This window comes from Planococcus citri, chromosome 3, assembly GCF_950023065.1.
Source record: "Planococcus citri chromosome 3, ihPlaCitr1.1, whole genome shotgun sequence".
In the NCBI taxonomy this organism is placed as follows: Eukaryota; Metazoa; Arthropoda; class Insecta; order Hemiptera; family Pseudococcidae; genus Planococcus; species Planococcus citri.
The window spans coordinates 74,438,117-74,454,984 of record NC_088679.1 but is presented as its reverse complement, the minus strand read 5'-3'; the positions used below and the strand labels follow the sequence as shown (position 1 = coordinate 74,454,984).

The 16,868-nt window shown below is 35.2% G+C and overlaps 1 protein-coding gene across 2 annotated transcripts; it reads left to right on the top strand.

Annotated features, from left to right (window-relative positions):
• The first annotated feature begins 1,135 nt into the window (after positions 1–1,135).
• On the top strand, positions 1,136–10,079 carry LOC135839152 (uncharacterized). 2 transcript variants are annotated; one of them, XM_065355051.1, is made up of 4 exons: positions 1,136–1,521; positions 2,331–2,455; positions 3,575–3,657; positions 9,532–10,079. In XM_065355051.1, the coding sequence occupies exons 2-4, from the start codon at positions 2,377–2,379 to the stop codon at positions 9,979–9,981; spliced, it is 612 nt and encodes a 203-aa protein (XP_065211123.1). In that variant the 5' UTR covers positions 1,136–1,521; positions 2,331–2,376; the 3' UTR covers positions 9,982–10,079. The 2 variants fall into 2 exon arrangements, with proteins under 2 accessions (XP_065211123.1, XP_065211122.1); XM_065355050.1 differs by having other exon boundaries at positions 1,137–1,521; positions 2,389–2,455.
• The last annotated feature ends 6,789 nt before the right edge of the window (positions 10,080–16,868 follow it).

Here is a 16,868-nt window from a genome sequence, read left to right as displayed (position 1 = left end):
ATGGTGAGGCCCTGAACAATTTTTTTTTGGTCAATAATTTTTCGATTTTTTTGAAAAATAATTTTTTGGCCATCTCTCCCATGTGTATGGGAGAGATGGCTTATGGGATTTTACATGAAAATAATTGATGAAAATGTATTGGAAATTTTTTTTTTGAAATTTGAGATGAACAGAAGTCACAAAAGTAGTCTTCTGTGTTGGATGTGTCTTGTGAGCTTAAATTTAAAAAATGCAATAAAAGCATTATTATAACTATGAAATTTTCATAAGCCATCTCTCCCTCTGCACATGTGCGGCATCTCTCCCATTTTGAGACTTTTTCTTTATTTGTAAATTGATCTCACAAATCATTTGATATTGAAAAAGTTGTATAGCTCAAATTAATCTATATATATTAAATGTACTCTCCATTGGACTATTTGAAAACCAATTTCAGAATGTATTTTGAACGAGAATTTTATGTTTTAAAAATCATGAAAATCAATTTTACAAAAAACTTCATCACTTTTCAACTTCAAGGATTTCCACAGACCAAAATATGTTAGGTCAGCAGAATATTTTTGTTGCAGTTGGATTTTCGAATCAGTGTTGCCAACATACTAAAATTGAAGGTGCGGCAACTCACCCGGTGTGGCATCTCACCAGGGTTTACCTTATATTTTAGTCCTTACCATTCTACATCACTAAGTACATCTTTTAGACTACTATATTGACCAAAAACCGCTTGAGGTATTAAACTTTATTTTTCAAGGAATTCAAAAAATTTAACAAAAAAGTCATCAATGCGAACCCTGCCCTTTTCTGTACCTAAATACCACTTTCCGGACAGTTTTGCGGAAATCTGACATCTCCAGTCAATCCACCGTACTTCGAAACCCCAATATCACAAAAATGTGACTTGGTCCCTTTCTGTTCTCACTGATTCATGTATAGGTATGTATTAGTGTTTTTATAACATCATTGTTGTAGGAATGTTCTGTGTTGTAACTGAATAAGGTACTGTGTGGTGTAATATATCATTTTTGCTGCTTTTGCACAATTTTAAGTGTTTCTTGGTTAAATATTGCGTGAAGTCCAATTTCCTTCATTGTGACTTGTGAGTACCTAACCCGAGTCAGCGTAAATGACGTCAAGAGTATACTGCGATCAACGTCATTTTTCTCTCACTATACATACATATTATTTATTCATTGTTCAAATGAACTTCACACAACAGTTATTGAAACTTAATTAGGTAATTTTCAAGGTTTGTCTAACCAGCAATCTATACAATGTTTATGGAATGATTGATATACCTAAATATAAAAGTACGATGAACGCTTTGTAAAAATTTCCATTCTTTTTTTGCATATACGTACAATCAGATGTGCTGCATTAAAGTTAGAACTCGAGTTTAGTGAGTTCAGTAAGTTTAGGTACATTGGAATAATTTTCGGTCAAACTTGGAAGAAATTTTGCGTGGTTTTTAAAATTCAAGGTAAACGTGTTTCACAGATGGACAGGAGAGCAAACGCGAAGTGGGTAAGCAAATAGTATACACATTTTTCGCATTTCAATAAAAATGGTGTCTTACGATTAGTATGCTTGGTGAAATAAGTCTGTACTCCAATACAAAAAGGATGGATGTTCAAATTCTTTGATGTACCTATTGGTAACTGATTTTAGCTTTTGTAAATAATTAATCACCTGTCAATTATTTTTTAAATGAACTAATAAAAAAACTGAATGGACATCCATTCTTTTCAAGTAAATGTGCTCCAAAAAAATGATGGAAGTCCGCGTAATTAAAGGGTGGAAGTCCTATTCGAGAAAAAGAACATCTGGACTTCCATCCTTTTTCTTTCTTGTTTTCCAAGACTTCCATCTTTTTCGTTTTGACAACTTCTGTAATTCTCCACTTGGAGCGCTGATACATACATTGTTAGAGAGAGATTTTCAAGAGCTCCCCAATGATGTGAAAATCTCAAAATCGTGAAAAATGGACTTCCATCCTTTTTCAATCTATTTTTTTTCTTCCCCCCCCCCCGGTGCAGGAAAGTGACAATTGTAAGATTAATTGAAGAGCTCTATTCCAAAATGGATCAAGTCGAACATTTGTGCCACACAAGTTGAAAAATCAATGACTTGACCCACTTCGGAGATTTGTTAAATCCGCTGTTTTGAGCTGTCTAAACTGCACATTTCGTGGTTTTCATTTCCAAATTTGGAAACGGTTGGTAACACTGATATGAGGTAGGTCTAGGTACGAAAGTTCTCCACCTCCGATTTTGTTGGTACCTAGACCTACCTCTCTGAACCACCAAATCATGCTGCTAACTCATTTTTTTTAGTGACTTGACCCACTTTGGAATAGAGCTCTTCAATTAGGTATTCAAAATGCGTTCACAGATTTACGCGATTGCTGTTGTTTTAATCATCACAAATGCAGCGTCTGGATTCGGTGGTGACAAACCGGGTAAGATGAATGTTTTCAAAACTTATTAGACAATAATGGGTGTGTTGTTCGTTGTAAGTTTTTAAGGAATATTATTTATTACATTTCACGCCATTTGTGCAACTTTTATGGACTTGAATTCGATGCATCAACACCCCCTCCCCCCTCCCAAACAAAAATCATGCTCAGGCCCATTGAAAGGCACGAGCGTGGAAGCTATTTGGATTTTTTTGGAGGGGAAGTGTAGCTTTATGAAGATGTTGACTGAATCCAATTACAACGGCGCTGTAAAAATATCCTTTTTTTTCTTTATCGAAGATTTTCCAGACTGACATATCTAAAAGTTTGGAGCTTGGAGCCATAGCTAGCTTATAAAGTAGATACATACAAACGAATGCTAAAGAATTCGTACCTTACCTACCCTTTTTTTTTGATACTTTTCTCGTTTGTTTATAAAAAATTCAATACGATTTTTTCAAATCGGTAGATTGCAAGATGGTACCGAACTGAAGGTTGCTATCAAATTTTCAAAATTGAACTTATTGAACTTATTTTGAATTTTTTCTTCCCAAATTTTCAGTGATGTACTCGTACCAAGTCTTCCTTTTCTTGTAAAAGAGATGGATTCGTGATCTGGTGTTTCTATTTTATTGAAGTCAAAGAAAAGAAGAGAGCATTTTGTATGTTTATGTTTCAGCGAAGCGATTGCGCAAACTGGTTGGAAAATTTTCGATTTATGAAATCAAAATACTCGTTTCCATTGCATTTTTATCAACATAATTTATACATACCTACTCGTATTTTCAACCTCTATGTTTGGTAAGTGAGAGCGCAAAATGTCTGGAAAACATTTTGAAATTTCAAAATTTGTATCAAAATATGTAGTTCGAAATGTTATCAAAAAAATCGGTCAGAACAACTGCCTATTGTTATCTACCTATCAAGTATACCAACATTAGGTATTTATTTCCCCGCACTTACCCTAATTAAAACATAATTATGTACTTAGGTAGTTCAAAATGTTATCAACAAAATCTGTCTGAAGAACTACGTAGACTAGATATGTATTATTGTTACCTATCAAGTATACTAGCATTATTTATTTTCTCGCACTTATGGTACCATCTTCGTTTTTCGCAGATAATTCTTCACGCAGAACACTGATGACTGGCGATCCAGACTCCGATAGTAACTGTTGTCAGAGTTGGAGATTCTTTTGTGGGGTAATTTGTACATACAAAAAATATAGTAAACTGCTTCCTTAAGAAGGATCTAGTACAAATTACTACGCTTTGGCCCAAAATAAGCATTTAAAAGCATTTACACCCAAAACTAGATTGCTAAGCAAAGCTTAGCTGCAAAGTGTGCGTAGCTAGCTGCCTTTTCTACAGCTATAACCGTTATTACATCTAGGTAGTGCATAAGTGAATCAACCAGGTCACAGTGATGAGAATTTTTGAAACTCTCACTGCTTCAAAATAATAATTGTTTTTCAGTGTTTTCATATTTTCCAAATTACAATAGGTATTTCAGAATAATTTATAAGCTTGTATTGCTTCTAAATTAAGAAATTTCTAGTTGTTTTTCATAGTTTGCATTGTTTTAAAATTTACAAAATTTCAAATCAATTTCCCGAATTCCCCATCGCTACAATTTCATAAAGTTTTCAATAAATTTTCAGAATTTTGCATTGCTGCTGAGTTAGGAAATTTGCAATCAATTTTTATAATTCACATTGCCTCTAAATAGTCAAATTTTGAATAATTTTTCAGAATTCTTATTGTCTTTAAATTAAAAAATTTCAAATTCAATTTTCAAGTTCATATTGTCCACAAATTGTAAAACGTTTACTCAATTTTTGGAATTTACATTGCCTCCAATCTTTCAGAATTCTCATCTTCTTCATAAATATTACAATACTTATTTCATATAATTTTCAAGTTCACATTATCTGCAACTTACAGAACTTTTAATCAATTTTTGGAATTCTCAGCGTCTCTAAACACAAATTTTCATATTATTTTTTTTAGAATTTCCATTGTCTTCAAATTTATAAATTTTCAAACCAATTTTCAGAACTTGCTTTTTATTCTAAATTAAGAATTAGGTAAATCTTATAAAATACAGGGTGCGGCATCTTTAGGTTATCATTTTGGTAACACTGCTGTGGTCTCTTCCGCGTGTCCGAGAAAACAAATGAATACATGGTTGGAAAGAGGATAAAATGCCATTTTAGAAAAGTTCATTTGATTTTAAAAATTACATCTGCACAATGTATACCAGTACCTTTTACAAAAGTTGTCGTTTTTCAAAACTTTAAAACATTCTCCAAAATTGGTTTGTCAATTGCGGCACATTCAGCACAAGTTCTTTCCTTCAAATCTTCCAAATCATGAACTTAGGTTAAATATACTTTTTTTCTTAAGATGTCACCATAGAAAAAAGCCACAGGCATTGCGAGATCCGGTGACCTCAGTGGCCAAGGAATGGAGCCGTTTTTTGAGATGATTCTGTTCCCAAACATCTTCTCCAAAAGTTGAATTGTCCTTGATGCTTGAACAGGGGTGTGCGGTGGCCACATCTTGTTGAAAATAAGAAGTAGACAATATTCGTTTTCTATGAAGAGCAGATGGAGCCACCGCGCACTCGTTCAAGGATCAAGGACAATTCAACTTTTGGAGAAGATGTTTGGGAACAGAATCATCTCAAAAAACGGCTCCATTCCTTGGCCACTGAGGTCACCGGATCTCGCAATGCCTGTGGCTTTTTTCTATGGTGACATCTTAAGAAAAAAAGTATATTTAACCTAAGTTCATGATTTGGAAGATTTGAAGGAAAGAACTTGTGCTGAATGTGCCGCAATTGACAAACCAATTTTGGAGAATGTTTTAAAGTTTTGAAAAACGACAACTTTTGTAAAAGGTACTGGTAAACATTGTGCAGATGTAATTTTTAAAATCAAATGAACTTTTCTAAAATGGCATTTTATCCTCTTTCCAACCATGTATTCATTTTTTTTCTCAGACACGCGGAAGAGACCACAGCAGTGTTACCAAAATGATAACCTAAAGATGCCGCACCCTGTAAGTATGTTAAGAATTTGAATTGCCTCTAAATTACACGAAAAAAAATATGGGTAATTTTTACAAAAAAATTTAACTAAATGGTAAGTATTTAGCTCAATTAAGTACCAGATCCCATTCAATAATTTTTACTGTAATCGTATAGTAAAAATTATCATTTTTCATTTTAATAAATTTTGCTATAGGTACCAATAGTAAAAATCATTTTGTTTTAATAATTTTTACTAAATCATGATAATAAAAATTACATGTTTCAATTGTACAAAAATTAGTTTAATTACTCATTTTGAAGTAATTTTTAAATCATAAGTAAAAAGTTAAAAATTATTCATGTCAAGGTAATTCTTACTATACTTATGGCTATAGGTAGACAAAAAATTAATGAAATGAATTTTCAGTTAGCAAATGATATCATATTTCATAACTCAATTTCAGCATTATTTTTGCCCCATTATCATGTACTACATAGGTAACTCCAAAGCATTTACCTACCCAATATTTCCTACGAAAAATCCGTCACCTACCTACTTAACTCACAGGGATTCGAACCTGGGTCCCTAAATTTCCTATTCCTACCTACATGCCCTAACCACTCAGCCACGAATTCACTATCAGGGTTAGGGCATTAAAATAATATATTTGTTTGGTAAATGCCCCACCAAACCACTCCCACTTGGAATTTACAGCTAACAGACCCGGGGTGTAACAGCCCGCCCGGGGGAAAAAGTTCAAACTTGGCCATACATGATCATGTTTAACGACTTCATACATGATCATACTAAAAAATTGTCCCCCACATGCTAATGTATGGATCATTTGTATGAAATTGCATGTTTTATATCATACATTTTATTCTATAATCTAGAAAAGTGTCTATAATCTGGAAAAATGTCTGAAATTCATTTATCCACATTTGTCTTGCATTCTTAGCACATCTTATGTACTTACACCATTGAGCAAATCATCCCATATATTTTATACTGACAATATTTTTATTATAAAAATTCATACATTCTCGAATTTTAAGTATGATCATACATGTTCATGTTTAAAAAAATCCCCGCATTTACACATGATCAAGGTTACACTAAATCATACTTGATCATACATGATCATATATGACATGTATGATCATGTGGGGGACAATTTTGTAACATGAGCATGTATGGAAACTTTGGTTTATGTATGATCATGTATGCTCGAGTTCATCCACCATACATGATTATGTATGGCCAAGTTTGAACTTTTTTCCCCGGGAGGGTACAATGAGCGGCAGGTGTTCTACAAGTCCCTTTTTCTCTTTTTTAGGATTTAATGCATTAAAATAATGAACTAAAATTGCAATTACTCAGCAATTACCCATCCGAATTGAATGAAAATAAATCTATACCCTCCGCCTTCGGTGCATATTCGAATGTACCGATTAGTGGTTATCAGTAGAACCATGGGGGGTAAAAACTGTATCTGAATGTCCGTTGCAATATGACCGCGAATGTCCCAAAAAGTGTATCTGAATGTCCGTTTGGATTTTTGCGCTTACAGGGGTTTCTAAAGTAGGTCTAGGTACATCTGTTGAATATAATGTACCTAGTTCAAAAAATTTTTCTTGGCAAATATTTAGCATTAAATTAATAATTATGCTAAATTGTAGAAAAATATCATTTCTGAAACCAGGGAAATATTTTGTTAGGCAGTGGTGCCAATTTTTAAATAATTTTTGTCAATTTCAAAAATTTGAAAAAATAGTTGAAAACTTACCTGTGAAATTGTTTTGATTTTTGAAATTGGAAAAGAACATTTAGGTTTACGTTTTGAAAATTTGGAGATTATTAAAATGAATCGTACTAGCCTATAGGCAAATGTAAGATATCAGAGAAAAGGTATACCTAATAGTCATGAAATGATCTACTCGTAATTGTAAGATCAAGAAAGATATTTTAGAATTTTCTTCAGTTCTCAATCAAGATTATAGGCACATGCGTTTTAAACAATTTTTTTCATCCCTCCCCCTCTCCTTGGACTATAAGAACATTTCAGCTTTAGCCAGACTAGAGGAATTTCATATTTTGTATGATTTTATGTTGGATTTGAAAAATATGATTGGAGATTACTTTGGCTAAAAAATTGAGGTATGTCCAAATTCTTGAGAGGGAGGAACAAAAGCAGGCGATAAAGGTCAAAAAAAAATCAAAATCAACTTTTTAGAGCAATTCGGAGAAGAGAAACCTCACAAATCGACTTGGAAGGCTGGAAAATTTGCACGTGCGTTTTGAGGGGGTCCTTGATATGTCTTTTAAGGGTTTAGACTTTTCAGTTGTAAAAAAGTAAATTTTTGTGCCTTCTCAATGGTTTTTAGCCTGATTTTCCTGGGTTTCATGAGCCCATCTTCATCGACCTTATGCTTATCTAGGTATTTTTATGCTACATGCAAGGTATGTAGTTATACTTTCCTTTCCATTGGGTTCTATATTCATCAAAACCCAGATACGTTTGGGAATCCCTAGTCATACAAGGTTTTTTTTACTTCGGACATTCGGATACACTTTTTGGAACATTGGCGCTCATTTCGCTTCGGACATTCGGATACAGTTTTTACCCCCTGTGGTTCTATTGTATTCTACTAATCGGTACATTCGAATATGCGGCCTCCGCCTTAATGATTCCCAAATGGTGTCCAATAGGTATGAAAAACGGTTGGATAGCTTAAGAGAACATTTGTTGTAGCCTAATTGAAATTTCAATTTCTCAAAGCGAAACCAATAGTGAGCTACGCACACTAAAAAGCAAAAAAAGCACTATCAACTTATACCATTCGCCTCAGAATGGAATGAATCGCAAAGAAAATGTATTTAAGGGTAAGGGCACCAATTATGGACCAGTCTGCAATATGGACCAGCGCCCGCTCTCAGCGGTAATTAGCGCAATCTGTCAGGAAAAAATGTTTTCCAATGTAAGGTATTTTTCACCAAGAAAACGAATGAAACAAAAATTACAACTGTAAAGCCAAAACTCGCTGAGAAAATTTCAAAAAACTGTTTTGAGACACTGAAAAAAAAAATTTTGTGTGTTTTTTAACTTTTATTAAAATACAATTGTGGTGTAATTTTCTAAATGTTATTGACGTTTATAATACAATCAAAAAAGGACGTAGTTTCTGCTGGAGTGATCAGTTTTTGCTAAAAATGAGGGTATGTACAGACATTTTTGGTGCAAAGTTTTTTTTTTACAGGGTGCGCTGATATGGACCACCTGTGATATTGATTTTTTTGCTCGTTTTCATAATTTCTTACAGCTGCTGAAAAGAGGAATGCTTGAAATACTTTTTTTGTTCATTTCTACAAATAAATATGACGTTTTGGAATGTAAAAATATGTTCATTTTGAAATTCTTTAGGTGGTCCATATTAGGCGTCCAAAATTTTGAATTGTCATTTTGACACTCGTCATTCAACTATTTAAAAAAAATATTCAAAATTAACCTGCACTGCTTAGAATACATTTTTTTAATCATTTCTAAAAATAAATATGACGTTTTGAAAAATGTAAAGGTATGTTTATTATAAAATTTTATAGGTGGTCCATATTAGGCGTCCAAAATTTTGAATGGTAATTTTCACACTCGTCACTCAATGATAAAAAACACACTTGAAGTTGACCTTCACCCTTGAAGTTTTGTACAGTGTTAGTGGAAGGATGGATTTTCATTTTAAGCCTTTGTGGAGGTTTCTACACCCTAAGTATACTTAGTTTTCAAGTGGCAATCCTCCAAAAAAAAAGTGGTCCATATTTGGTGCCTCTATCCTTATGCCGTATAGGGTGTAGCTATTTGTACACAAAAAAAAGCATTATCAAAAAAATCCTAGCTCTAATTATCATGATTCGTACCAGATTCAAAAGTATAGTCATATGTATTAGCAATATTATTACTATCCCAATTTTTTGCGATGGCTGTAGTATGTCACTGTACCAAAATGTACATTATTGTATTGTAAAATGCACTATTCATTTCTTTCAGTGTAATAATATGGTGAAAACCACTCAACACAAATATGAACATATTTTTCCCATTAGAACAAGAAGAAACACGGTTGAGCTATACTTCAATGTGAAAGCGGACCGCGACGCAAATCTGGCCTTTTACGCTGAAGGTCGGAAATTAGCTTATGAAATAATACTGGGCGCAAAATATAATACGTTATCATCCATCCGAAAAGGCGTTGGTGATAATGTTGAATATGCTGAGTTACTGCTAGCAGATGTGGTGTCACCCAATGAATGGCGCCAATTCTGGATTGAAATTACGAATGAAACAGTAAAAGTAGGAAGAAAATATGACGAAAACGTATTCTTGGAATTAAAAAATGTAACCAATGTACCGGTTAAAGATTACAGCGTTGCTGGTTGGGCGGATAATAATGTTTTATGGAGCCTTCCTTGTATCCATGAAAACGATTTCTCGTGGTGAGATTTTTATTGACGGACGGTATTCGTGTTTTAAATCACATATGTACTTCCGATGAAATTACGAGTAATTGACCGAATAAACAATTTTTAAGATTTAAATATTGTCTTGAATTGTTCGCTTTTCTGAATTTGATCTTTCAGATTTGAACTGAGTGTATTTATGTTTCAAATTTTCCTTGGAATACCGTATGAACCAAATTTTAATCATTTTTAAAAATACCCAAAAAATCTAAAATTCAAATTCAGCGTCTGAAATTTGACCTGATGGTGTGTTTTTTGATACATACTAATCTTGATTCTGTGAAAACCTATCGGCGAAAAGATCCAAGTCAGTGAAAGAAATAAGATGGGTTTTTGACGCTACCAGTTGTCTCTGCAGGTTAACGAAGAATAAACCGTTAAACTGAACTCGCCAATCTTATTTAGCGTAAACAAGGCTTAGAAATGGAAATGTAGGTACGCGAAATTCTTTCAGTTGTCGAAGAAGTTGCCTACTCGCAAGGCGCAGTTTCGGCGAGAACCCCGAAATGGGCTTCAGAGGGTGAGGTTTAAAAATCAAAAATGGGCCTAAATATCGTGTTGCGCATCAAAATAGTGTTTTAGAGTCGCCTAAGTACGAATTTGATATCATTTTGGCAAAACCCCCATAAATGGGCTTCTTAGAGGGAGGTTCAATGAAAAATAGTCATTGTTCGTCTATTCTACGAATTCGTCAAGTTTCGAAACACAATAAATGAAATAAAATAAAACGAACACAAAACAAAATTCAAATTTAACGGCAAAGAAATCAATACAAACTCAATTGTACAACGCGTTCACCAATCTGCAATAAAAAACACTGCCAGCCGCTCGACAGTGAAAAACCATGATTGATCATTACAAAAATACACGAATAATGATAACATGTGATATGATACATACAAATTTAAAAAAAAAAAATACATAAACAGAAATACGATATAACATTAACATGATATACATAAAAAGTAAAAGGTCGGGGGGGGGTCCTAATTTCAATTTCTACGCAAATTTCATTTGTCCCGTCACGTCACATATATACATATGTACATTTTTTCATATTCTCCCACAATACGATGACGGAAAGACCTTACACCTTTAACTAGATTCTAACAAAGCATAAAAATCCAGATCCACACGCACTCTTCGCGCACTCTCAACAGTCCAGCGAATCGAACCCTTTGTCGGGCCCAACTCTCCGGAGCAGTATCTCAATTCCCTACACTCACCACGGGCAGTGCTGTTGAATGTTCATGAGTTCATGTTCATGGCATTCGACCAAAGCGCCAACACTGCGGGATAGGCTGAACTTAATCCTCAAGGCAAGGTACATAGCTGACCCCGCAAGCAGGTCAGTGTTATCACTTCGTACAAGAGTAAAATTTACAACACGCTGACGTCAGTGCAGCGTAGGAATAAAAGTTACACTTGTACGAAGTGATAACAGACCGCCTGAAAGGCGCCAGCCTACATCCCATTTGATAAGCCGATCCTGTAAAAACCCAGGTCAGCACGTGTACCGCCGGGAAGCAGTAAGCAAGTAGACGGCGCACGGATTTCTACCCTAACCTCGCCTTTCGACCACAAGGGCAGTCCGAGCTCTGTCGACTCGGAGGTCCGTACGCACCAACCTCTGGCCCGTACCAGTATTGAGGCACGAGCAAGCCCCCTACGTATTTTTCTCGCGGACTTGTCTCGAATCATACCCCATATGCCTATTTTGAAGCCTTCGCCAACTTCGCTCACACTTCACGCGCCTCCTACACGGCGTAGCAGAAGCCAGCTTCCAGACACGAAAGACGTTGCACAACGTTCAGCCTGTCGCGTTGGCCTACAGTTGCGACTCAATTTAGCGTGCTAACCAAACTGCTCCGTTATCACGGCCTCGCTAGACCCTACAGCTTCGACACACGCACTTTCACGCACCACAAATCGCCCAGCGACGCCTCGGATAACGCGTATACGACTCGTTCGCTGCAAAAATCACACGAGAATGTGTTTTTGAGAAGGAAAAAGTCGTACACGAGGTACCAAAGAACGCCACCGAGACGATGAAAAGAGACGATGAAAAGACCTTTCGACCTGCGATTCGAACAATGTTAGATAGTTAGTGAAACGTGTAAAATCTACCATCCCTGTATACCCTTCGTTTAATGCGACCCTATCATGCCGCCATGTAACCCCGGATCCCGGGGACGATCGCAGTAGGCATCGCAAAACCCTCCGGATCTCTTCCGATGTTGTGAGGTCTCCAGGTTGACCAGATACCAACATCGGCGCGTCACTTATACTATTAATTTTGAAAATAGCCAAATAAACATTTTTCCAATTTTGATCCAAAATATTCTAGTAATTGATCAAAGTCTTGAAAAACTACAGCCAAAAATAATCGTTCGAAATGAATTGTTGCATTACTATCCTAAAATAACCTTCCCAACTAATTCACCCTATCATCTTTGAGAAGAAAAATAGTTGAAAAAAAAATCTTCTATATCCCTACTCTACTCGGCAAAACCCAGACTAGAGAAAAGCATCACCTAACTCATCAAACTTTCATAGGATTGCCCTTAGCATCAATCCCTACTACTTCAACTCCCCAAAAAAATACGTCATATTTCGAACCAAGGGTACCCGGGGGGAGGGGGAGGAGACAAGAGAAAACACAAGGAGAAAGCCAATCACCGAGGAGTCATTTTTCCAAACCAACGATAAACCTTTTCTACAAAATGCTACAACAAATGTCATACGAACCGATCACCCGCAGGGACAAGTACAAATGACATTCGAGCACACTTCGCAGTCGTAAAGCTTGAATACTCCTCGAGTGATATGACCTTGATTAACCCAAAACTGAAAAAAGAGCCCAAGGGGAGCCGCAATTACCGAAGAGTTATTTTTTCGAAACCGACAATGCCTCTCTACGAATGTTGCAAAAGTCACGCGAACCAATTCACCGACCTCGGAATTGGTTCACAATGAAATTCATGCCAATCGCAGTCGTCAATTTGCGAATATTCTTCGACTAATACGACTTTCACAAAAACTACAAGGGGGTGAAGTAACCGATCATCGAGAGGTTATTTTTTCAGACCAACGATTCGAGAATACATCCTCTACGAACGCTCCAAATATCACAGGAAACAATCGCCACCACCTGCAACGACCAGCTCGTATGATATCTGCGAACAATTTGTAGTCTTTGGTCGTGAATACCTCTCGAATAACGACGTACCAATGCCTAAAATAAGTGGAAGATGAATTTTTACCTCGGTTGAGTTGCGAACATCTCTACGAAATCTAGAAAAAAAACTTCCGATGCCAAAATAGTGAAGAGGGAAGGGGGACCAAATCAAAAAATCGTCGTTTTCGAATCAGAAAAAAAGTTCTGGTACTGCGAGTGTATTAGTCGTGAGTCAACCTTACGCCATAGGTAAGTACCTAAATTAAACGTAAAAATACTCGTATCGTACGTCGAGCTTTTAAAAATTCCAATACATCGACAATATTCATCCATCAATTGGGGGAAAAACGTCGAATATCTACGCAAACAATCCGTAAAATCGATGTAAACAAAAACAGCGAATGTTCATGCAAGCTCTCAATAAATGGAACTACGTATTCCATCTACAGGGAATAACCATAGAGCTTTTCCAATCGAATATCAAGTAGTTGAGCGCACAATCATATTTACGAATTTGTACGCGTTAGTATAAAATATCGTTCTTCAGCCATAGGAAAAATTATGGCAGCTAAAATTATCACGCAAAGGCAAAGGTGCTGCATTCAAAAATATTTCAGTGACAGCATTTAACCATTCAAAAAATTCGCACAGCATGAATCGTTCTCCGAGCTAGTCTACATGTACTTCTTAAAAAATTATTCAGCGCTATTATGCGTCTATTGTATGTGTGCCAAGTGTTGCGTTGCAGGGAGAGGGGGAGTGACAAGTTCCATTTACAAACATTGTATTATTATCATCAAAAAAGTGCTTCTTGAAGTTCGTTAAAAAATTCTGGTTCTGCTGAATAAAATCGCCACGCTATATACTTAGTGTTATTCCGTCGAAAACTGATCGCGTAAAATTGAAACTGGAGGGGTGGGAGGGAGGCGACATATATAGAGTTCACAAAAATTAAATACGTAAGGTGTTATACGTTCGAAGCCGGAGAATATTCTGAAGCTGATGATATCATAATGTATTGGTAGGATCTGCAGCTGAATTCCACTCTTAAATCTGCAGGGTCTGTCTTCGCCTCCTAAACCAAAAAAATAAATAAATAAATAAATAAATAAACACAATTTGATTAGAATTATGAATGATTAACCTTAATAAAACTATTCCTTAATTAACAAAATTACATTTAGAAGAAATCGGTGTTTAAAAATATTCAAAGATAGATGCGGCATCGGCAGCTAATACGAGTACATCATTTAGATGATGGAACCTTCCCTCCAATTCCAAAAAGGGTATTCCAGGGTAAAATCGGTGAAACGCTCCTGTCTTCGGATTTTCGAGACTATGATGTACCATGTTGAAGCCAAAAAATCCCCTTCCCCTCTTAAGTTTAACCCATCCAAATAAAAAAATCTATGAAGCGTGTAAAAAGGATGTAAAATAAGTTACCTAAACAGTTCAACGTAAATTTTCATTTAAAAAAATAAGTGAAGTAAATTAAGTTGCCTAATCAGTTCGCCGTAAATACGCATTTTCCACCGTTCAAACAACTGATAAGTAACTTTTACGGGGAAAAGATCATACTTCCAACTAATAAAAAATTTTGAATTCACCCAAAATACTACAGAGGAGACATGAGTCTACTAGCCACGTGAATTTTTGGTCCTTCAGGGGGGAGATATGACAAAAGAAAATTTGAAACTGCCATATTTCCAAACATAAGTAATTCAAGTATACGAAATTGTTTTCCCCTCATAAATAAAGGGTGGTCAAAAAGTCAATTGACCAATTTGCATATTTCGAAAAAAAAAACTCAACACATTTAAATAAATCGCACGACACTTCTTCGAAAATACCAAAAATTACACACAAAATTGGCTCAAAATTCTTCAAAAAATGCTCAAAAAGTATTTCGGTTGAAGCATTTGGAATTTTTCGCGAAATATCAGCACATTTATACGTACAGGTAATATGACTTTTTCAACGAAATTTCAATCCAAGATCATACTTAGTTACACTTACCAAACAAATTGACACGAAATCGAAACAAATAATTATATGGAGGTAAGTATCAAATTAAAATATCAAACAGTTCGAAAAAGTCTTCAAAAAAAAAAAATCAGTATTGATCGTATCAAAATTGAATAAACATTTTTTCCACAAATTGATGGTCTAATCAACAGATGAAGCAAAATTCAATTTCACGGAAATAATTCGAAAAGCTTGCCAGGAAAACCATAAAAAATGCCTGAAAGTTAATTAAACAGAGCGCAAATAGGTACATATTGTTTGCAAAAACTGCAAAGAATATCATCAAACAACTACACGAAAATGGAATAATCTCTGAAAATGACCTAACAATAAATGCAAATTGTCGTTCCCTCTACACACATTTTACAAAATGAAGAAAAAAAACACAAAACATCACCAAGGATCGAAAAATTATTCAAAAATAGTTCAAAAATTCATTTAAGAAATGAGTCCAAAATCAACAGAAACTCGACATAAAAATTTGAGCAAAAGTTACTCAAAATAATCCGCAGGCGATAGAACCACATTTGAACTTCATTTTTTAAAACAACACGAAACCGAATCAAAATCCCACAAAAATGTCAAAAATATCGTTCAAAATCAACACTAGAAAAAATCTAATCGATATCACAACAGAAAAATTCTACACGCAATCAATCAAAAATCAAATTTGAAGCACTCCTCTCCTATCACCTTCGTATATCCCAAATTTCAGCTTTCTTGGTCAATTTGGTAAAATTTTGATTTTTTCCCTCATTTTTGGCCTAAATTGGATTTTCAAAAATTCCCAAAAAATCGAAATACGCATTAGTTTAGAAAATTTCGTGCAAGTTCTATGTTGAAAATTGAAACGCAAAATCTGCGATTTCGGCTGACCTGTCAATCAAAATGGTCGCCATTTTGTAAATAAGGCCAACTTTTTTTTGGGCAAGTTTGCTTTAAAATGTTCCTTAGGATATCCCCTTTAAGAAAAAAGTTGTCCCGGAGGATCGGCGGGGGGGGGGGTGCAATTACTCCTATTGTCATATGCCGGACTATAAAGGAAAATTTCAGATTTTCATTCCCCCTTCTGAACACGTACCATAGAAAGATGTGTTATTTTTAGACAGATTTTGGCAGATTTTCAAGAATCTGGATTTTGGATGTTTTTTTAAATCTTTTTTTTTTAACACTTCTGAGATTATATTATATTCACCAATCTTTCAAAACCTAAAGTCTCCTTTTTCTAAGTAAAATCCAAAGTCCATTTTCAAAAGCTGCTACCCAGGCAGATTCTTGTGGATTCTAAATCTTCCAAAATCCAGATTCTTGAAAATCTGCCAAAATCTGTGTAAAAAGAACAGATCTATTAGTAAATTACATACCTTTAACGTGGCAAACAACACTTCATAGCCATCAAATGCATTAGTTAACGCGAATTCGAAATAAAGACACCATTTACACGAAAAAATTACCGCAAAACATCACACTAAAAGGAGCGAAAAAACGGAACACGAAAACATGGCGCCCATGGCGGTCGGCATTCAAAATTCCAAATCCAAAATTCCAAATTTCCAAGGTTGTTCGTAGTACGAATTTCAGAGGTTGGTTCATGGTTCATATTCTGTTCATATGTGACATCAGTGACGTCACTGCAGGCTCCTCCAATAAAATCGTCATAACAG

Excerpts from the sequence above, each read along its gene's own strand:
- LOC135839152 (XM_065355050.1), top strand. The coding sequence starts at position 1,495 with ATGGACAGGAGAGCAAACGCGAAGTGG. Across the intron at positions 1,522-2,388 it reads GGAGAGCAAACGCGAAGTGG|ATTTACGCGATTGCTGTTGT; the intron begins GTAAGCAAATAG and ends ATGCGTTCACAG. Across the intron at positions 2,456-3,574 it reads ATTCGGTGGTGACAAACCGG|ATAATTCTTCACGCAGAACA; the intron begins GTAAGATGAATG and ends CGTTTTTCGCAG.